Source organism: Sorex fumeus, unplaced genomic scaffold (assembly GCF_029834395.1).
Source record: "Sorex fumeus unplaced genomic scaffold, SorFum_2.1 ptg000183l, whole genome shotgun sequence".
Classification (NCBI taxonomy): Eukaryota; Metazoa; Chordata; class Mammalia; order Eulipotyphla; family Soricidae; genus Sorex; species Sorex fumeus.
The window spans coordinates 5,523,229-5,546,432 of NW_026606240.1; the positions used below are offsets into that span (position 1 = coordinate 5,523,229).

The following is a 23,204-nucleotide window of genomic DNA, read 5'->3' on the forward strand; positions in this document are numbered from 1 at the left end:
GAATAAACAAAAGCAATAAGCAAAAACTAAAAAAAAAAAAAAAAAAAACCACCACAGACTTCTTGGGTGAAAGGCAGGGGAATTCTACCAGAACAGCCGGGACCAAAGACGGTGCCCGAGACAGTCTCAGGACCGTGGAGCAAGATCCACAAGGCGGCGAATGACTGGGCTTAGCCGACGCACTGCTGGGGGGAGCGTGGGGGCGACGTGCCCTCGGTCCGGGCTGACACACCGTTGGCCCCCTGGCACCCTGTGTCCCCCGACCATCCGCAGCAACCCTAAGACTGCAACTTTCTGGGAGCTGGTCCTGAGCGCTGGGGCGCGGCCCTGCGGGGGACGGGACGCATGCTGCCCACAGAAGGGCGCGCCGTGAGGGCCACCACCAGAAGCGCGAGGCCCGTCGGGCGGGCGCGCCCGGTGGCCGGAGCTGGCCCGGGACCCGCCCACCCCGCCCCGGCCCGCCCACGCCCCGAAAGTGCTTTAAGGCGGCAGCCGAGCCCTTGGGGCTCCTGGACTCGCCCGCGCGGGGACCCGGTGCGGCGGGCGGAGGGGGGTGGCCCGGCGGCGGGGGCTTTCCGAGGCCCACCCCGGCCCCGTGCCCGGCGATGGAGTGGTACACGCGGAGAGGCCCCGACGGCGGCCTGGCGGGGCTGCCCGCCCAGCAGGTGAGTCCCGGGGGAGCGAGCTTCCAAGTCCTCGCGCTCTGATTTCGGTCTGGTCTTCCCGAGCGCTTCGCACTCACCTGGAAGTCAGTTGTGGCCAAACACAAGGGGCAAGACTAAGTGCAGATCTGCGTGCGTGCACAGACACACAGACACACGCGCACGCACGCACCAAGCACGCACTCATGCACTCATGCACTCACGCACGCAGACGTGCACGCGGGGAGTCTGCGAATCTGCGTGCATGCACAGACACGCACACACACACACACACACACACACACACACACACACACACACACTGCACTCATGCACTCACGCGCACAGACTTTCTGCTTTTAATCTAAACCTGAATTCTTGGAGCTGAATCTTGCTCTCCACCTTCTTTCACCTACTTTAGATGTAGGTTAAATCATTTGACTCTTTATTTTATTTATTCATCTATTTATTTCTGAAATTTGGAATTTACTCAGCAAATTCAAAATTCTTAGGAAGTTTTTAGCAATACTGTGTAAATTCAAGCTGGTCATTTATACTCATACAAGAATTCTGATACCTTTAGCCATAATTTTTGTCTTTTCATATCTATGTTTCCAAAAATTTTGAAGATTTTTACATAAAATGCTTATTTTTCTATATCCTAGCCTGTACTTTGTCAGTCTTGATAACAAAGTCTCGACTTCCAGTAACAACTGGCCATTGATTCGCGCTTTTACACCTAATATAGGTTTGGTGTAGTCATTTAGTTTTCTGTGTATGTGTGCGTGTGTTCATGTGTCTGTGTTTATGTGTATGTATGTATATATATACATATATATGTATATATTTATGGAGCGATCACACAGCAGTAGGGCATTTGCCTTGCATGCGGCTGGCCCAGCCTACCTGGGTTTGATTCCTCCGCCCCTCTCGGAGAGCCCAGCAAGCTACTGAGAGCATCCCGCCTGCAAGGCAAAGCCTGGGAAGCTACCTGCGATGTATTCAATATGCCAAACACAGTAACAACAAGTCTCACAATGGAACCGTTACTGTGCCCACTCGATTAAATCAATGAACAACGGGAGAACAGTGCTACAGTATACTAATATTTAGGAGTGGTACAGGATAAGGTCATGAAATATGTAGCAGCTACTTTGAATTTAAACATACATGAAGTCTGAATTGTTAAAATATGGAAAGGTACAATGTCAAATAACTTCAAAGGGAACAAGAAATTCAAATAATTGAGTTGTGGACTTCCTCCTGTTTGGAGGAAAGATACATAAAGTGAGGGGCAGTGGTTGTGAACATAGAGCACCAGAGGTGACCAACGTTCAGTCGCGGGCACCATATAGCCTAGACCCTAGTAATGCTCTCAACACACATTCACCACCTGGCAGAGCAGCCTGGCATTCCTGGGCTCTCGGACTGAAACCATCAGACCCACACATCTGAATATTGCAGAAAATGATACCCAGGGGTGAAAACACTGTTGGGGAGCTCATCACACCCCCTCCCCACATCACATCCCCATACCACATCACACCCCCAACCCCACACCACATCCCCCAAGCGAAACTGGTTATAGATTTTTGCATAATAGGAATAATCAAGGTTAGTAAAAGTTTTTTATTTGGCTAACACTGATTTTATTTGGTACGTTTTCTTTAATATTAGGGAACTTGCCATCTCTTAGGAATAGAACAAGAGGTGTCACAGAACCTAGACCCGTTCAAACCTGGAGTCATGTAAGTTTACTCACAGGTATAGTATTGGCTTTGGAGTAAGGTGAAATCCCTGTTGTACAGTGCTGACTCCATTACCCATCTCTTTAAGTCTCAGTTTCCACAACTGGAGAATGGGCATGATATCTTTTTCAAAAATGACCAGATTTTAAGAACCTTTTAAAAATACCACAGTGTCCAAGACTGAGAACATGCTTGAGAGAGGACTGTTTATGTCGTTCCCTTTGTTCCATTCATCTACACAAGTTGTGGTAGTCACCTACCTTTGCAAATGTTTAAACTTTTGAAATTTAAAAAAAAAGTCTGAGAAATAATGCTGTCTCATTAAACATAGAATGAGACATGAATTTACCTATTTTCTTTAATCTCAGTCCCCATAATTGACCCTATTAACAATTTCTAATTGTTTGAGAGCATATGCCTTGTAAACTCTGTGGCTACCTTTTATTTTTCCATCTGATCGCTTAGCTTCCTTGGTTTATCCATATTCACTGGGTGGATGATAATTTCTATCTAGTTATTTTATTAACAGCAGCCCAACTTTTATGTGTGTGTGTGTGTGTGTTTGTGTGTGTGTGTGTGTGTGTTTAAATCAGTGCTTAGTTTCAACAGAGGTTATTTTCTTTTTATCTTTTCTTTGGTTTCGGGGTCTGGCAATGCTCAAAGAGTTCCTCCTGGCTCTGACCTCAGGAATTACTTCTGGTAGTGCTCCTGGGACCATCTGGAAAATGGGAATGAAACCTGGGTCAGGAGCTTACAAGGCAAGCACTTTGCTTGCTGTAGTGTCTCTGCAGCTCCATCACCAGAGAATATTTTCTTTATACCATTAATAACTAACACTAGTAGCAAACAGTGTTTCCCAAAGTGGGCACCCCCTCCACTATGTGCAGTGGGGTACAGTTGGGGGTGCTTTTTGTTTGTTTGCCTGGAGAAAGTATATTTCCAGGGAGGAACTGAGTAATTGTTCTTTTTTGAAAAGAGGCCTAGGCCAAATCAATTCAAGAACCTCTGATTCTAGTTCTTTAAAAGTGTAGATTTGTACATAAACCTTTCTGTATCATCATTTATCACTTAATACTATCTCTCAGTTTCATTCTTAGCATTCCCCTGTCAGTTTATCGGCTGGATTTTAATAGGTCTGTGTTATACTATAGTTTCTGCTTGACTTGATTTAATCAAGCCCTTATTTGGAAAATTGAAGGCGAGATAGAGCACGACTCTCAGCAAACTTTCTGCTCTTCCAAGAGACTCATTCAAGCAGTCCTTAAGGGATGGATACCAGGAAGGCTGCTTTTCTTACTGTTGTTCCTGCTTGGTCCTGGTTTGTCTCTGTGCCTGAGGCAGCGGTGATGATTTGTTTAGCTTGCTTTTCCTCTTTGTGCAATGGGTATCTTTAGTATGCGGCCATTCTTCTCACTCTGGATAGTAGTGTACAATCAATACCTACCCCAGAAATTCTTCATATCCCACATTATCTAAAGATAAAGCTTTTTAATTAATAATATTTTTGTCGAAATTTATTAATGAAATCAGTTTCTTCCACCAGCTAGCACAAGGACCTAGATATAATGATATATATTTTTTGACACTTTCTGTTTTTATTTTTTCATAGAATTAAGTATATGGATTATTTCTTTAGTAAATTTAGTTCACAAAACAACACTTTTTAGTTTTGATTGATATTTATAATTATTTATAATATTTATTGCAACAGTAAGATAAAATGATCACAAATTTAAAAGTAATTGCATTTTATAAAAATAATATTAATTTCTCACATTTTTATTCATAACATTTGTGCTGCATGAGTCTATTAACTTCCTATGTATTTGCAACTTTGTGTCAAAGATCACATTTTGATTTACATAATACAGTAGTCCATAGAAGACCTCATCACATAGTACAAATTGAGTATTGCCAAACTTTTTTTTTTAATTGAATCGCCGTGAGATACAGTTACAAAACTTTCATGTTTGAGTTTCAGTCATACAACACCCACCCCTGCACCAGAGGACATTCTCCACCACCACTGTCCCCAGTATACCCTCCCCTTTCCAACCCTCCCCCTGCCTCTATGGCAGACAATTTCTCCCATACTCTTTCTCTACTTTTGGGCACATAATTTTTTTTTTTGGCCAAACTGGTGAATAGGAGATCACCACCACTCTTGTTTCTGCCCCATACACATATATTTATTCTGCTTTTCTAAGCCCTCCGGATCTTCCTGACTCACAGTTAGTTGAGGAGGTAGAGTCATAGTTTTACTATTATAGTAAATTTGGCCAGTTTAGGGATCAGCACACAATTTCTGTAGCACTGCACTGTGGCACTGTCCTCCCTTTGATTTGCTCGAGCGGGCCCAGTAACGTCTCCATTGTGAGTCTTGTTACTGTGCTTGGCATATCGAATACGCCACAGAGAGCTTGCCAGGCTTTGCCATGTGGGCGAGTTACTCTCGGTAGCTTGCCAGGCTCTCCGAGAGGGGCACAGGAATTGAACTCAGGTAGGCCAAGTTGGCCGCGTGCAAGGCAAACGCCCTACTCGCTATGCTATCACTCCAGCCCACAATTTCTGTAAAAGGACAGATAATAAATATTTTCGCTTTGTAAATCACACAGTCTGTTAAAATTACTTAACCATTGTAGCTTGAAAATAGCCACAGAATAGGAATGGGAATGACTGTTTGCCAATAAACTTTATATAAATAGGCAGTATCCGGGTCATAGTTAACTGACGCCTACTTAAGGATGATAGATACTAATATTTGTATCAGACAGGTAGATTACTTTTCCTTAGTGAATATTTAATCTTAAAAATAAGATTCAAAATAAAATCCTGACTTCTTTACTACTTCCCAAGTCTCTGTAATTTTGCAGAGTCTATTCTTTATCAAGTGAAGACGACTATATTTACAAAACAGGATTCCAGAAGTCCAAACTGTTTTCTTAAGTGTGGCTGTTTCCACCTACTGGCCCTTGAAGGTTGCTACAACTCTCCAGATTGGTGCGAAGTTTCAAGTTATGTAGCAGGGTTCTTTACCTTCACTCTTAACCAGAGGAAATTTTTAAAAATGCTCAGACTTTATTTGCAAAGATTCTGTTCCTGAAGGTGGTCATAAGGTTGGACACTTGGTCCTTTCTGATAAAGTTTCAGTCAGATTACAGAGCCAATGTGACAGAACCAACGTACTAGGTCAGCTGACTGCCTGACTTCAGCCTTTGAAAAACCAAATTGTATTTAGTGGCACCAGATGTAATTGTTTACATTTGAATTGTGAGTTTTTTTTCATCCCAGCTTCAAGTTGAACCCTTTGTGCACTCTCTGCCACTAACCAGCCTGCCAGAGTTACTTCTATGGACATAGGAGTCACAGATAACTTTTATAATTAATTCCTTATTACATTACACTAGAATTTACTTTGAGAGTGACAAATTATATAAGCATGATAGGGAGTTGTTTAAATTTAGTCACGTGTTAAGAAGGAAAACCAGCAAATTACTACGTTTATATAGTACAGTAGTTTTGAGTTATATTGCAAGATAAGATTTTTATGTGGTGATTAAATGAGGTAATTACAGAAAGCAATTAAACAGATCTGTTTTCTACATGTGAATAGTACAGTTGATTAATTTGGGTACTCAAGTTAAATCATCTACAATTTCTCTTTTTGGAAATCTTCATGAACTACTGCTCTCTTAACTTTCAGTTTATCTTCATGAAAAGACCATCTTTTTAATATCCAGAACTTTTGATCCCATTCATTTTGGGATAAATATTTTGACCCAAATTAAAAAGTAAATTATGTAATTTTTCTTTTATGAAAATAGGCACAGTGGTTACTTGATTTTTAGAAATAGATATAGTGGAGCATTTATTACATAGTAGAGCGTCTTAAATTTATAACTAGAAAATTAAAGAGCCACTATGAATTAATAAGAATGGTATGTTTTAGTTTATGGAATTTTAATCTTGCATCTTAAACATGTAAAGAGTCAGACCATTACAATACTACCAATACTATCATAATAAATGACTTTCAAAATTAAAATTCCTAAATAGCTTCAAGATGAACTTTAAAACTAAATCTTTATACCAAGTGCTTTTTCCAGGTAGTTAAAACTTCTTATAAGCATTTTTTAAGCATTGTGCTTCCACTATAAATGTCTCTGAGACTTTCTTTATGCTAAAATTTTACTAAAAATCTATTCAATGTAGTAAAACTTATTTTAACACAATGCTTCTGAGCTTTTATTTAGATGGTTTAATGTGACAGGCAGTCCGATAGGACTCTAAACTATTTGAGCAGCTGCTCCTTCAGAAAGTTGTTTCTCGATTAATTCATTCTCATTAACCACATATTGTCATCTCACAGTATCAGGTAAATAGTATGTACACATGCTACATATTGTTCACGTTACTTATTGTAGTAGTTTACCGAGACTGCCATAGCCAAACACCAAGTTTTATTTTGTATTTTGAATTTTATTTTCTCGTCAGGAAGTCAGAAGTCTGAAATCAAGTTTTTCTCAAGGCCGTGCTCCCGCTGAGAGCCCTTAAGAGTCTTGTTCAGCTTCCACTGGCTGTTGACAATGTTGGTGTTTAAGCTTGTAGATTCCAATCGCTGACACGTCTTCAATGTGGTAGTTCTTTCTCTGTCTTTAGATAGGTATCAGTGGGTGCATTTAAGTCCCACACTGCTGCTGTATGACTTTATCTTAACTAGGTTTTCAAAATCGTATATCCAAATAAGGATACAATCAGAACTGCTGAGGTGACAGGAATATATCGGGGGCACAATGCAAACTTTGGTTTTTTGGCCACACCCAGTGGGACGTAGGGACTATTCCTGGTTCCAGTGGAGAGACTCTCTGTGCTGGGGATTGAACCCAGGCCTTCTGCGCTGCCATTTTTCTGGCTCCCAATTAGGAACACACCTTCACTTTTGTTGTCTGTTTATTTAGTAAGTTGTAAATATTTTCTAATAAAGCAAGAAATTGGGTTTTGCAAAGTACGTTTTAATACTCTCAAGGTTTGATTTTCAGATTACTCCTGGTGGGGCCATATGGAGTACTAGGGATTGAACCTAGTGGGCCACGTGCAAGGCAAAACACCTTACCCTTTGTACTGTCTCCCCAACACCCACATAATCCTGTCATACGTTAACATTTTGTTGCTTTCCCAATTTAGTATAAAATCTAAAAGATATTATATATACATTTTCCTATCTGTAAGGAAAAAGAAGATGCTAGAATTTAGGGGGGTTGTTCTTCTAAAGTTCTTCTTTTTTTCTTAAGGGCTGCAGCATTCAAGAAAAATTAAATTTTGAAATTCGAATGAGAGAAGGAATACGGAAACTTCTTTCTCTGAGCACTCAAAAAGACCAGATTTTGCGTGGAGTTAAGAATCTCATGGTGTGCAACACTCGGATAATGGCTTATACATCAGAGCTACAGAAATTAGAAGAGCAAATGGTAAAAGAAACTGGAAGATGGTTAGTATGGTTTACCTAAGGATTTTACTTATAGAATGTGCTAACAAAGAATTATTGATCAAAGAGTCGCCAAAATAGGTATGGAAATTGATAAGAAAGAAGTTTCTAGTTTATCAAAATACTAAGTAGGTTAAATCCCTATATGATTATATAACAAAGATATGAAATAAAGTTTAGGACTAGTAACTGAAATGTGTGGTTTGCTGTTTTGATGCTTATAGTTCATACTCATATATATGAAAATATTATCAACCTTAATTATTAGTTGTTTATTTTTTTTTAATTTTTATTAGTGAGACATCATGAGGTACAGTTGTAGACTTTCAAATTTTTGTGCTTGGGTTTCAATTATACAATGATCAAATACCCATCCCTCCACCAGTGCCCATTTCCCACTACCATGGATCTCAATATCCCTCCCACTCCTAATCCCCCCTATCCCACCCTTCCTCTGTGGCAGGGCATTCCCTTTTGTTTTCTCTCTCTTATTGGGTGTTGTGGTTTGCAAAAGAGGCAATGGGTGACAATCATGTTTGGTCTATAGTCTACTTTCAGCATGCTTCTCCCATCCTGGGAGGATCATCCCAATACCCTTTATTTGGTGCTCCCTTCTCTATCTGAGCTACCTTTTCCCCTAGCATGTGTGGTTGGCCTCCAAGCCATGGAGTAAAATTGCTGGCACTAATCTCGGCCATTCTTGGGTGTTAGTCTCCTATTTTGTTACTTTATGTTCCCCAGATGAATGCAGTCTTTCTGTGTCTATCCCTTTCTTTTTTTTTTCTAACATTTAAAAAATTTTTTTTTATTAGTGAATCACCATGAGGTACAGTTGTAGATTTGCTATTCTTTGTGCTTGGGTTTCGATTATACAATGATCAGATACCCATCCCTCCACCAGTGCCCATTTTCCGCCACCATGGATAATATCCCCCCACCCCCATCCCCCCATCCCCCCCGCCTCTGTGGCAGGGCAATCCCCTGTGTTCTCTCTCTCGTTTTGGGTGTTGTGGTCTGCAAAACAGGCATTGAGTGGCAAACATGTTCAGTCCATAGTCTACTTTCGACATGCATCTCCCCTCCTGGGAGGATCCTCCTAACACCCTTTATTTGGTGCTCCCTTCTCTATCTGAACTGCCCTTTCCCCTAGAATACCCGGCTGGCTTCTAAGTTATGGAGTAATCCTCCTGGTGCTGATCTCAGCTATTCTTGGGTATTAATCTCATATTTTGTTACTTTATATCCCCCAGATGAATGCAATCTTTCTATGTCTATTCCTCTCTTTCTGACTCATTTCGCTTAGCATGATACTTTCCATGTTGTACCACTTGTATGTAAATTTCATGACTTCATCTTTTCTAACAGCTACATACTACTCCATTGTGTAGATGTACCAAAGTTTCTTTAACCAGTCATCTGTTCTTGGGCATTCAGGTTTCTTCCAGTTTCTGGCTATTGTAAAGAGTGCTGCAATGAACAAACAAGTGCAGATGTCACTTCGACTATACATTTTTGCCTCTCTGGGATATATTCCCAGGAGTGGTATTGCTGGGTCAAATGGGAGCTCAATTTCTAATTTTTTTGAGAATCGTCCATACTGTTTTCCAGAAGGGCTGAACCAGTCGACATTCCCACCAACAGTGAAGGAGTGTCCCTTTCTCGCCACATCCGCGCCAGCATCGGTTGCTTTTGTTCTTTTGAATGTGAGCCAGTCTCTGAGGTGTGAGATGGTATCTCATTGTGGTCTTGATCTGCATCTCCCTGACGATTAATGATGTAGAGCATTTTCTCATGTGCTCTTTTGCCATTCGGATTTCTTCTTTGAGAAGGTTTCTGTTCATTTCATTGCCCCATTTTTGGATGGGGTTGGATGTTTTCTTCTTGTGGATTTTAACCAGTATTTTTTATATCCTGGATATCAACCCCTTGTCAGATGTGTATTCGGTGAATATCCTTTCCCATTCTGTAGACTGTCTTTGTATTTTGGTCACTGTTTCTTTGGAGGTGCAGAAGCTTCTTAGATTAAGATAGTCCCGTTTATCTGTCTCTGTTTTCACTTGCTCGGCCAGTGGCATGGCATCTTTGAAGATACCATTAGCTTCAATGTCATGGAGGGTTTTGCCAACTTTGTCTTCAATGTACCTTATGGTTTCTGGTCTGATGTTGAGGTCTTTAATCCATTTTTATCTTACTTTTGTACATGGTGTTAGGCAGAGATCTGAGCCCATTTTTTGCATATAGCCGTCCAGTGATGCCAGCACAATTTGTTAAAGAGGCTTTCCTTACTCCACTTCACATTACTTGCACCTTTATCAAAGATTAGATGATCATATGATTGAGGGGATATGTCAGTGTATTCAGCCCTCTTCCATTGGTCTGCAGTTCTGCCTTTGTTCCAGTACCATGCTGTTTTAATTAATACTGCTTTGTAGTACAGTTTGAAGTTCAGGAGGTTGATTCCTCCCATTTTCTTTTTCCCAAGAATTGCTTTAGCTATTCGTGGGGGTTTATTGTTCCATATAAATTTCAGGAGTGTTTGCTCCATTTCTTTGAAGAATGTCATGGGTATCCTTATAGGGATTGCATTGAATTTATACAATGCTTTCGGTAGTATTGCCATTTTGACAATGTTACGTCTCCCGACCCATGAGCAGGGGATATCTTTCCATTTCCTCATGTCCGCTTTTATTTCCTGAAGTAGCGTTTTGTAGTTTTCTTTGTACAGGTCCTTTACTTCCTTAGTTAAGCTGATTCTAGGTACTTGATTTTCTGGGGCACAATTGTGAACGGGATTGTTTTTTTCATGTTGCTTTCTTCTCTCTCACTGTTTGCGTATAGGAAAGCCATGGACTTTTGGGTATTGATTTTATAGCCTGCAACTTTACTTTACGAGTCTATTGTTTCTAGGAGTTTTTTGGTGGAGGTTATTGGGTTCTCTCAGTAGAGTATCATATCATCTGCGAATAGTGAGAGCTTTATTTCTTCCTTTCCTACCTGAATGCCCTTAATGTCTTTTTCTTGCCTAATCGGATTGCAAATACTTCTAGTACTATATTGAACAGCAGTGGAGATAGTGGGCATCCTTGTCTCATCCCTGATCTTAGAGGGAAGGCTCTCAGTTTTTCCCCATTGAGGATGATGCTTGCTGTAGGCTTGTGGTAGATGGCTTTAATTATGTTGAGGAAGGTGCCCTCTATACCCATTTTGGCTAGGGTTTTCATCATAAAGGGATGCTGGATCTTGTCAAATGCTTTATCTGCATCTATTAATATAATCATATGCTTTTTATCTTTTCTTTTGTTGATATGATGGATTATGTTGATTGATTTCCGAATGTTAAACCATCCTTGCATCCCTGGGATGAATCCTACTTGGTCATGGTGTATGATCTTTTTGATGAGTAGTTGGATTCTATTTGCTAGTAGTTTGTTGAGGATCTTTGCATCTGTGTTCATCAGGGATATCGGTCTGTAATTCTCTTTTTTTTGTGTTATCTCTGTCTGCTTTTGGTATCAGTGTGATATTTGTTTCGTAGACACTGTTCGGAAGTGTTTTTGATATTTCAATTTCGTGGAAAAGCTTAAAGAGGATTGGGAGTAATTCCTCTTTAAAGATTTGGAAGAATTCACTAGTGACTCCATCCGGGCCAGGACTTTTGTGTTTGGGGAGACTTTTAATTACAATTTCAATTTCCTTTATGGTGATAGGTCTGTTCAGGTATTCCAGGTCTTCTTGGTTAAGCCTTGGGAATCTGTAGGAGTCTAGGAATTTATCCATTTCCTTGAGGTTTTGATGTTACGTGGCATAAAGCTTCTCAAAGTACTCCCTGAGGATCCTTTGAATTTCTGTAGTTTCTGTTGTAATGACCCCCTTTTCCTTTCTGATTCGGTTTATTAGGGTTTTCTCTCTCCCTTTCTTTGTGAGTTTTGCTAGAGGCTTATCGATCTTGTTAATTTTCTCGAAGAACCAGCTCTTGGTTTCATTGATCTTTCAGATTGTTTTTTGGGTTTCCATCTCGTTAATTTCTGCTCTGAGTTTTATTATTTCCTTTCTCCTGTTCGGGTTGTGCTCCTTTCTTTGGTCCTTCTCCAAGCTCTTAAGCTGTGAGGTTAGGTTGCTTATGTGTGCTCGCTCCTCCTTCCTGAGGAATGCTTGTAGAGCTATAAACTTTCCTCTTAACACAGCTTTTGCTGTGTCCCATAAGTTTTGGTAACTCGTGTTCTCATTTTCATTCGTTTCTAGGAATCATTTGATTTCCTCTTTGATTTCCTGTCTAATCCACTCGTTGTTCAATAGTGCACTGTTTAATTTCCAGGTGTTTGATTTAGTTTTCTGTTTTTGTGTGTGATTTACTTCTAATTTCAGCGCATTATGGTCTGAGAAGATTGTTGATACAATCTCTACCTTCTTAATTTTATGGACGCATGTTCTGTGGCTCAGCATGTGGTCTATCTTTGAGAATGTTCCATGTACGCTTGAGAAGAATGTGTATTCAGCTTTTTGTGGATGAAGTGTCCTGTATATATCTACTAAGTCCCTTTCTTCCATTGTTTCCCTCAGATGAAGTATGTCCTTGCTAAGCTTGAGTCTGGTTGATCTATCAAGAGGTGACAAAGCAGTGTTGAAGTCTCCCACTAGTATTGTGTTGCTATTGATGACTTTTTCCAAATCTATGAGTAGTTGTTTTAAGTACTTTGCTGGTCTCTCATTAGGTGCATATACATTTATTATTGTAAGTTCTTCCTGTTGTACAGATCCTTTGATCAATAAGAAATGGCCTTCACTGTCTCTTATGACCTTCTTCACTCTGAAATCGATGTGGTCTGATATTAGGATGGCTACCCCAGCTTTTTTATGGGAGCTGTTTGCCTGTAGGATTGTTTTCCAGCCTTTGACTCTGAGTCTGTGTTTGCTTTGACTATTGAGATGTGTTTCTTGCAGGCAGCAGAATGTTGGGTTCAATTTTCTAATCCATCCTGCCACTCTATGTCTTTTAATTGGTGCGTTTATCCCATTGACATTGAGAGAGATTATTGTTATGGGATTTTGTCCCATTGTTCTGTTGAAATTTGGTGTATTTGAGGGGCCTTTCTTGCCTTAAAGTAGCCCATTAAGTTGTTCTTGTAACCATGGTTTTGAGTCTATGAAGTTCCTGAGCTGTTGTTTGTCTGTGAAACTGTGTGTTGTTCCTTCTATTATGAATGAGAGTCTCACTGGGTAAAGTATTTTTGGTGAGGCATTTATTTCATTGAGTTTTTTCACTATGTCCCACCACTGTTTTCGGGCCATGAGGGTTTCATCAGAAAAATCAGCTGTGAATTTTAAGGATGCTCCTTTGTAAGAGATTTCTTTCTTCGATCTTGCTGCTTTCAGAATTTTGACTCTGTCTAAGGTTTTGGTCATTTCGATCAGAATGTGTCTTGGGGTATTTTTATTCGGATTTCTTCTAGCTGGTACCCTTCGGACCTCCTGAATGTGGTCACAAGTTTTCTTTAGCTCTGGAAACGTTGTAGCAATGATGTCTTTGACAGTTTCTTCTTCATCAAGGTTTTCTTCCTGTCCCTCTGGGACTCCAATAATTCTTATGTTACCCCTCTTGGCTTCATCACGATCTTCTCTTGCCATCTGTTCCCGAATTGTGAGTCTCTTTTCCATTTTCTGCTCTTTTCTGGAGAGTCTCTGAACTTCATCTTCGAGCTCACTGATTCTGTTCTCAGCAGCTCTTACTCTGCTGCTGAGGCCTTCCACTGAGTTTTTCAATTCGCCTACGAGATTTTTCAGGTCTGACATTTCCGATTGCATTTTCCTCATTTCTGCCTTCAAATCCTCTTGTCTTCTATTGGCATTGCTTTCCATTGTTTCTTTTAGTTCCCTAAGCATCCTAAGTAGCTCCCTTCTGAATTCCTTGTCAGAGAAGTTGTCTAACACTACAGTACTGTTGGTGTCATCTGGGCTAGACTCTTCAATAAGAAAGTTTGGTGGGTTTTTGCGTTGCTTTACCATTGTGACAAGTGTGGTTTAGTCCTTCACGTTCACTGTTACTATTCTGCTTGATATGCAGTGTGAGTTAAGATAGGCTTATGAGTTATTGGCTACTGTGTTTCTAGTGGCTGAGCTAAACTAGAGAAGTTTCCATCTAAGAAGGTAGCTTATGGTTCCTATGGCATATGTAGTGGGAAAAAATTTCACGGCCGCGTTAGCGGTCACTGCTCCGGAAAGAGTCCCTGGCACTGGGTGAGGAGTTGGGAATGTCTCCTGGTGGAATGAGGAGCCGTTCAGCTTTGTTGCCCAGAGTTGGGCCTCCGTGCCCGTCCCGCGCAGATCAGGGGAGAAAACCGGCTTTCTAGGAGGTGGTGCTAGCTGCGCATGCCCAGAGAGGGTCCCAGGCCCTTGGGGGCGGGCTGTACCTGGTTGGAATTGTGTCTATCCCTTTCTTTCTGAGTCATTTCGCTTAACGCTTAACGTGATACTTTTCATGTAGTACCACTTGTATGTAAATTTCATGTCTTTTCTAACAACTACATAGTACTCCATTGTGTAAATGTACCAAAGTTTATTTAACCAGTCATCTGTTCTCGGGCACTCAGGTTTTTTCCAGATTCTGGCTATTGTAAAGAGTCCTGCAATGAATAAACAATTGCAGATGTCACTTTGACTATACTCTTTTGCCTCTCTGGGATATATTCTCAGAAATGGTATTGCTGGGTCAAAGGGAGCTCAATTTCTAGTTTTTTGAGAATCGTTCATTCTGTTTTCCAAAAGGACTGAACCAGTCGGCATTCCCACCAGCAGTGAAGGAGGGTCGCATTCTCCCCACATCTGTGCCAGCAGTGGTTGCTTTTGTTCTTGTGGATATGGGTCAGTCTCTGTGGTGTGAAATAATATCTCATTGTGATTTTGATCTGCATCTCCCTGATGATTAATGAGGTGGAGGATTTTCTCATGTGCCTTTTTGCCATTCAGATTTCTTCTTTGAGAAAATTTCTATTCATTTCATCTCCCTATTTTTTGATGGGGTTAGATGTTTTCTTCTTGTGGAGTTCAACTAGTACTTTGTATATCCTTGATATCAACCCCTTGTTGGATGGGTATTTGGCTAATATCCTTTCCCATTCTGTAGACTGTCTTTGTATTTTGGTCACTGTTTCTTTTGAGGTACAGAAGCTTCTTCGTTTAAGATAGTCACATTTGTCTATCTCTGTTTTCACTTGCTTGGCCAGTGGCGTGACATCTTTGAAGATACCATTAGCTTCAATGTCATGGAGGGTTTTACCAATTTTGTCTTCAATGTACCTTATAGAGTCCAGTCTGATGTTGAGGTCTTTGATCCATTTTTATCTTACTTTTGTACATGGTGTTAGGCAGAGATCTGAGCCCAATTTTTTCACGGAGCCGTACAGTTTTGTCAGCACAATTTGTAAAGAGGCTTTCCTTGCTCCACTTCGCTTTTCTAGCCCCCCTTATCGAAGATTAGATGGCCGTATGCTTTGGAGGAGATGTCAGTATATTCAGCCCTGTTCCATTGGTCTGCAGCTCTGCCTTTGTTCCAGTACCATGCTGTTTTAATTATTACTGCTTTGTAGTAGAGTTTGAAGTTAGGGAGGTTGATTCCTCCCATTTTCTTTTTCCCAAGAATTGCTTTAGCTATTCGTGGGGTTTATTGTTTCATATAAATTTCAGGAGTGTTTGCTCCATTTCTTTGAAGAATGTCATGGGTATCCTAATAGGGATTGCATTGAATTTGCACAGTGCTTTGGGAAGTATTGCCATTTTGACAATGTTAATTCTCCCGATCCATGAACAGTGGATATTTTTCTATTTACTCGTGTCCTCTTTTATTTCCTGAAGTAGCGTTTTCTTTGTACAGGTCCTTTACTTCCTTACTTAAGCTGATTCCTGGGTACTTGATTTTCTGGGGCACAATTGTGAACGGGATTGTTTTCTTCATGTGACTTTCTTCTCATTCACTATTTGCATATAGGAAAGCTATGGACTTTTGGGGTATTGATATTATAGCCTGCAACTTTAGTATACAAGCCTATTTTTTCTAGGAGTTTCTTGTTAGTGGTTTTAGGGTTCTCAAAGTATAGTATCATATCATCTGCGAATAGTGAGAACTTGATTTCTTCCTTTCCTACCTGGATACTCTTAATATCTTTTTCCTGCCTATTCACTATTGCAAGTACTTCCAGTACTATATTGAACACCAGTGGAGAGAGTGGATATCCTTTTCTCGTCTCTGATCTTGGAGGGAAGGCTCTCAGTTTTTCCCCATTGAGGATGATGCTTGCTGTATGCTTGTGGTAGATGGTTTTAACTATATTGAGGAAAGTCCCCTCTATCCCATTTTGGCGAGGGTTTTCATCATAAACGGGTGCTGGATCTTGTCAAATGTTTTCTCTGCATCTATTGATATGATAATATGATTTTTATCTTTTCTTTTCTTGATATTATGGATTATGTTGATTGATTTCCGAGTGTTAAACCAGCCTTGCGTCCCCGGGATGAATCCTGCTTGGTCATGGTTTATGACGTTTTTGATGAGTAGTTGAATTCTATTTGCTAGTATTTTGTTGAGAATCTTCGCATCTGTGTTCATCAGGGATATTTGCCTGTAGTTTTCTTTTCTTGTGGTTTCTTTGTTTCCTTTTGGTATTAGAGAGATATGGGCTTCATAGAAACTGTTTGGGAGAGTTTCCGTTTTTTTCAATTTCCTGCAAAAGCTTGAGAAGGACTGGCAGTAGGTCCTCTTTAATTGTTTGGAAAAATTCGCTAGTGAATCCATCTGGACCTGGGCTTTTGTTTTTGGGAAGACTTTTGATTACAGTTTCAATTTCCTTGATGTTAATGGTTCTATTCAGATACTCTAGATCTTCTTGATTCAGCTTTGGGAGATTATAGGAGCCCAGGAATTTATCTATTTCTTCTCAGTTCTCTTGTTTCTTGGCATACAGACTTTCCAAATAGTCTCTGATGATCTTTTGAATTTCTTTGGTTTCTGTTGTGATATCCCCCTTCTCATTTCTGATTCGGTTTATTAGGGTTCTCTCTCTCTGTTTCTTTGTGAGTGTTGCTGGTGGTTTATCTATCTTGTTTATTTTCTCAAAGAACCAGCTCTTGGTTTCATTGATCTTTAGAATTGTATCTCTGGTTTCCATGTCATTGATTTCTGCTCTAAGTTTTATGACCTCTTTCCTTCTGCCTGATTTAGGCTCTTTCTGTTGATCCTTTTCTAAGTTCTTTAGCTGTGAGGTCAAGTTGTTTCTGTGCATCTTTTCTACAGTCCTAAGATATGTTTGCAGAGCTATAAATTTTCCCCTTAATATGGCTTTCGCCACATTCCATAGGTTCTGGTAACTCATGTCTTCATTCTCATTTGTTTCCAGGTCTCTTTTGATTTCATCCTTGACTTCGTTCCTGACCCACTCATTGTTAAGCATTGACTTGTTTAATTTCCAGGTGTTTGATTTCATTCTTTTTGTCTGTGTGTGATTCACTTCTATCCTCAGGGCATCGTGGTCTGAAAAGATGGTTGTTACTATTTCTATCTTCCTGATTCTGTTGAGGTATGTTTTGTGTCCTAGCACATGGTCTATTTTGGAAAATATTTCGTGCACACTGGAGAAGAATGTGTGTTCTTTCTTTTTAGGGTGTAAAGCCCTGTATAAGTCAATAAGCCCTTTCTCTTCTATTTCTTCTTTCAAAGCCAATGCTTTCTTGCTGAGTTTTGTTCCTGTTGATCTATCCAGAGGTGATAAGGTTATGTCAAAGTCTCCAACTACTATTGTGTTGCTAGCAATGTCCTCCTTAAAATCTGTTAGCAGTTGTTTTAAATATTTAGCTGTTCCCTCAGTAGGTGCGTATACATTTAAGAATGTGATTTCTTCCTGTTGTACATATCTCTTGATGAAGAGAAAATAGCCTTCACTGTCCCTTCTAGTGTTTTTCAATGTGAAATTAATGTTGTCGGATACTAGTATGGCCACCCCCAGCTTTTTTGAAGAAGTTGTATGCTTGCAGGATTGTTTTCCATCCTTTGACTTTGAGTCTGTGTTTGCTCTGACTGTTGAGATGAGATTTTTGTAGGCAGCACAATGTTGGGTTCTGTCTCTGTATCCATTTTGCCACTCTGTGTCTCTTAAATGGTGGATTCAGACCGTTGACATTGAGAGAGATTATTGTTATGGAGTTTTGTGTCATCTTTCTGTAAGGGTCTGTTGTGCTTGTAGGGTTTGTCTTGTCTTATAGTAGCCCCTTTAGCCCTTTTTTTAGGTTTCGTTTTGAGTCTATGAAGCTCCTGAGCTGCTGTTTATCTAGAAAAGAGTGTACCGTTCCTTCGATTTTGAGCGAGAGTTTAGCTGGATAGAGTATTCTTTGTGAAGCATTCATTCCAGTGAGTTTTTTTTTTTTTTTTACTATATCTCGCCACTGCCTTTGGGTTTGGAGGGTTTCCTCTGATAGGTCTGCTGTGAATCTAAGGGGTGCTCCTTTGTATGTGATTTCCTTCTTTGACCTTGCTGCTTGTAGTATTGTGTCTCTATCGGCAGCATCGATCATTCTAACTATGATGTGTCTTGGAGTGTTTTTGTTAGGGTCTCTTTTAGCTGGCACCCTTTGGGCTCCTTGAATCTTCGGACTGCATTGTCGAGCTCTGGGAATTTTTCAGTGATGATTTGTTAAACCATGGATTTTTCATTGGGATTGTTTCCCTGAGCTTCTGGTAGTCCAGTGATTCTAATGTTGTTTCTCTTGTAATTGTCTCTTAGGACTCTGATTTTCTCTAGAGCTATTTTGAGGTCCTTTGCCTCTGTTTGTTGCTGCCTGTTGGCTTGGTGCAGCTGATCTTCCAGCTCACTGATTTTTTTCTCAGCTGTGGTCATTCTAATTTTGAGGGCAGAGACTGAGTTTTTTATTTCATCTATGGAATCTTTGATTCGTGACATTTCTGTGCGTAGCTTTCCAATTTCTGCTCTCATTTCTTCCTGTATTTTCTCGATTGTGCGATCCATTGTTTCTTTCATGTCCTCTTTCAATTTACTGGATATGTGTCTGACTGTTTCATTGAGTTGATTGAACATCTTCGTGACTTCATATCTGAATTCTTTGTCAGAGAGGTCCCTTAGGTTAAGAGCATCTACTGAGGCTTCTGGACTCATTTCATCGTCCTCTCCCTGCGGTGGGGATTTGCATTGTTTCTTCATGTTGGTGTGTAGGTATAGGGAGTAGATTTCTTGGTATGAGCAAACTACCTGCTGCCATGTGAGCGTTGGCCCGCCGAAATTAGGCCACGCCCACTTCATAAGAAGCCACGCCCACTTCTAAAGTGGCCACACCCTCACGGGTACCTGGTGTGTGCGCCGGGAGTAAAGACTGGGTGGGAGAGAAGCCCAGCTCAGCTTGGGGGACGAAAAGGAAGAGGCAGAGAGGCTCAGAGCTGCTTTGTCTCCCAACGTCCGGAGGCTTGCAGGGTGAAATCCAAGTCCCGGGTTCGAGAAGCGGACAAATTGACCTGGTTGGGGAGAAGAGACCAGCTCGGGTTGGGGGATGAAAAGGAAGAGGCCTAGATATTTCTTTATGGTCTGAATATTCCGTATGAAATATTTTGTTTCAAATTTTTTAAAATATAAATGTAACTTGAAGTCAGTATTAAACTATAGCCAGAAACTGTTAAAATGACATGAGTATTAGTAATGAGTTGAAACCGTTGCTCTCCCAATATCGTATAAAATTAATGAGTGTTAAGATGGTATCTTTAGTTCCTTGAAGAAGTTTACACACAGAAAATTTGACTAGTCAAATATTTACCAAGATCTATACTTCTAGAACCCCTACCAGAATGTCTAGAACTCAAACATGTTAGTATTCAAATTTAAAGGATAGAATTTGTCAAAATATGCGAATACATGTATATTCAGAAAATATTTTGCCTTTAGACATTCATCATGTCTATTCCATGATTTGATTATGCTTGTTTTAAAGGTAGATAAAATGACTGTTGTGGTCCTTTATGTACCAGTAGAATATTGGAAGCAAGGTGAGACAAAATAATTGAAATAATCACTTTTTGGAAAATTGTTAAGTATAGACAATCTTGAAAATCATCAATTGAAAAGGTAACTTTTGGTGAAAGAAATGAGGTTAAAACTAGTCCAAGAGGGATCAGAGAGATAATACAGTGGGGAGGGTGTTTGCCTTGCACACGCTGACCAGGTTTGATCCCCAGCATCCCACATGGTTCCACGAGCACTGCAAATAACCCCTGAGCTTCGCCGTGTGTAAACCAAAAAACTAAAACAAAACAAAACTAGTCCATGAGTTTCTATGAGGGTTTCAAAGTAGATTTTTATTCGAGATCCTTATTCTATGCAAACCCCATCCTGCAGTTTCCATTGTTTTTCAATTTATTACAAATTTATCAAATTAAGTAGTATTTGCTTCATTTGGGTTCCAGGAAAGAAAAAAGCCTAATGCCTCAAGATAATCATCATCGTTAATGGTTTGACTCCTATGTAACCAGTGTTAGATTGCAGCAGTTATAAATCATATACCACTTAGTTCTCTTTTTTGGGGGGGGGGTTGCTAGAGATTGAATGAAGAGTCTTGATTTTTTTTAATAGTTGTTTTTTCGATTTTGAGCCATACGTGCTAGTGCTCTCTGCTCTGGGATCACTCCTGGACATGCTCACAGGACCATATGTGGTGCCAGGGATCAACTTGGGTTGGCCATTGGCAAGGCAAACACCTTAACCCCCGCACTGTTTCTCTTGCCCTGAACCTAGAGTCTATTCACCCATCTGGTGAACAGCTGGGCTGTATCTCTGACCTCTGTTATTTTGTTTTATTGTTTTGTTTTGGTTTGGGGGACACACCAGGCTGTGCTCAGGGCTTACTCCTGGCTCAAGACCCAGGGATACTCCTGGCAGTACTCAGGAGGCAGATGGAGGATTGGGGAGAAACCTAGTTGACCACATGTAAGGCAAGCACCTTACCTGCTACTCTATCTCTCCTTCCACACTGTTAATATTTTTTAACCACATATCTGAGGATATTGATAATGGTTACAAGTTCCATTACCACAAACTTCTAATAATATAGCAAGTCCTTTGTTCTTCTAAATTGTGTGATGTTACAAAGCAACATAGGTATGCTACCTATTTTTTAATGTCTGAATATTCATAAGATATTCAAGTTTTATATGCATTTTACAGTAGAAGTAAGCTGAATTTAAAAAACACAAAACAAAAAGCTTTATGGATTGAAGAGACAGGAGATTGGGTGATAATATAAGAACTGGAATACAGCGAGCTTACAACCTCAGTTTGTAGGATAGAATTGCTTGTTTACAGCAATCTGTCAAATTTCTAGTCTTTTGACTGGTAAAATAGACTTTTTCCTTATCCTTTTTCCAACAGGTTACAGCCAGATATACCTACTTAAACCAGTCCACTTCCTAAGAAATAGCTAATGGTTACCATTTACTAAAATTCCTTAGATAGCAGCACATTCCAAGATCTTTTGGTCTGATGTCAAACTACTTTTATAGTCTTATCTCACAAATTTCTCCTTTACGATTTTTTTCAGGCAAATACTTGATCTGTATCTCTACCAATGGTTGTTGAATTTTCATATCTCTAATGCCTTTGCTTTACTTAAGTCCCCTATCTTCTGTGTCAGTTTACGAGACTTCTTTTTTGTTCGGCAGAGTCTTACCTCATCAGAGTTTCCTTTTCTGAATTGACGATTTAATTCAGAAAATGGTAAATTTTTTCCTTTATTCTAATAGTAAGAACTGAGAAAATTAGTTAATTAGAACTTAAAAAATTATTTGTCTCTTCTTGGTTCTCATGAGCCATGAATATCCCTCTCTAATATATTCTAATATTATAAACGTATTTTCAATAAAATTATAAGCCTTTGGTGGCATGAACAATGTCTGATTCTTTTACAGGGTTATTGTGACAATTTAGAACTTGGAGCTTAATGTCAACTCAGCCAAAGTTGGTTCTTTCTCTTTCTCCTTTGTACGCCCCCTCCCCAACATGTAACGATGTAACGTCATTATATACCCATTTAAGGACAATTCAACATTTATTTCATAAACATTTTTCTTAGATGTGAGGAACACACCTGGCAGTACTCAGGGGACCAGGGTTCAGCCATAAATATTTTACTTCTTTCCCCCATAATGAACAAATAGAACTTCTAATTTAATAATGTGATATGCAAGTTATTTTTTTGTTTTTGTTATTTTTTTGCAATGTATCATAATTTTTACTGTCTTTTGTTAACTTCTGTGCTTGCTGTGTTCCAGATCCTAACTTATTGTTCCCTACTTGGTTCACTTTTGTACCAACATCTTATTACATTTTTTTACATTACATTTCATTACATTTTTTGTATCTAAAACAATTTAAGAATACTTTGATAAACATCATATAAAAAATCTACACTTAGATGGACAGGTTAATAGTTTGCCATGTATTTTCTTCCTTTTCTTCTCTTTTCTCTTTGTTCACATGTACACGTACACATACGTGTATTTATTTTTATGTGTCAAAAATTTGAAATTAAGTTGTAGACAATTTTGGCATGCTCATTTCAGTAGTTTCATATGTATCGTCTGAAAAATCTACAGATTGAATACTGATAATATTCCATAGTAGTCCTATAATAGTCTTACTCAGAATTCAGTCAATCAGTTAAGAGTCATGCAGTACATTTTTCTTCTGTCATTTTCATCTAATTTTACCTTTTCATAAAACTTCCTTGCCATCAATGTTATGAAGTCTGGACTTTTTAAAATATCTTGCATTGGACTGGGGAGTTAGCACATGTGGTAGGGAACATGTGAGACCCTGAGTTCAGTCCTTGGCACCGCATGGCTCCCGGACACTGCCAGATTTGGCCTGGTGACCCCTGTACTCTGAACTGTCAGACCCCTACCAATAGGCTTAGCACTGTTGCAGGAGGTCCCTATTTAGAAGAAAATATCCCGCACTTTGGGTCTGGGGAATGAGGCTGTGAATGAACAACTTGCTGCTCTGCTTGTGGGCTCAAGTATGTGTGACCTGCAGTGCACAGCAGCCAAGTGTGTAAGCACCACAACTGAGTGTGAGCACTATAATTTGTGTGGGGTCAGTGCACTACCACCACCATACCCACTAAGTGAAGGTGGCAGGGGAAGAACCTTGCATTTTTTATTTCTAGGTCTTTTTTTTTCCAATGCTATCATTGAACCTTCTCTTATAGTGTCTTTTTCCCCCTACTTTGATTACATTATTTCGACAAAAGTTGCATCATTATTTTTTTTTGAATTTTCCCCCAACAATC

General features: G+C 39.8%; 1 protein-coding gene across 1 annotated transcript in view; it reads left to right on the plus strand.

Annotated features, from left to right (window-relative positions):
• Nucleotides 1-605: 605 nt before the first annotated feature.
• RTKN2 (rhotekin 2) overlaps nucleotides 606-23,204 on the plus strand; it is a 38,296-nt gene continuing 15,697 nt past the window's right edge. Inside the window, exons 1-2 of the mRNA XM_056107959.1 lie at nucleotides 606-665; nucleotides 7,681-7,877. Coding sequence (XP_055963934.1) covers nucleotides 606-665; nucleotides 7,681-7,877 — 257 coding nt within the window. The remainder of the gene's footprint in view (nucleotides 666-7,680; nucleotides 7,878-23,204) is intronic.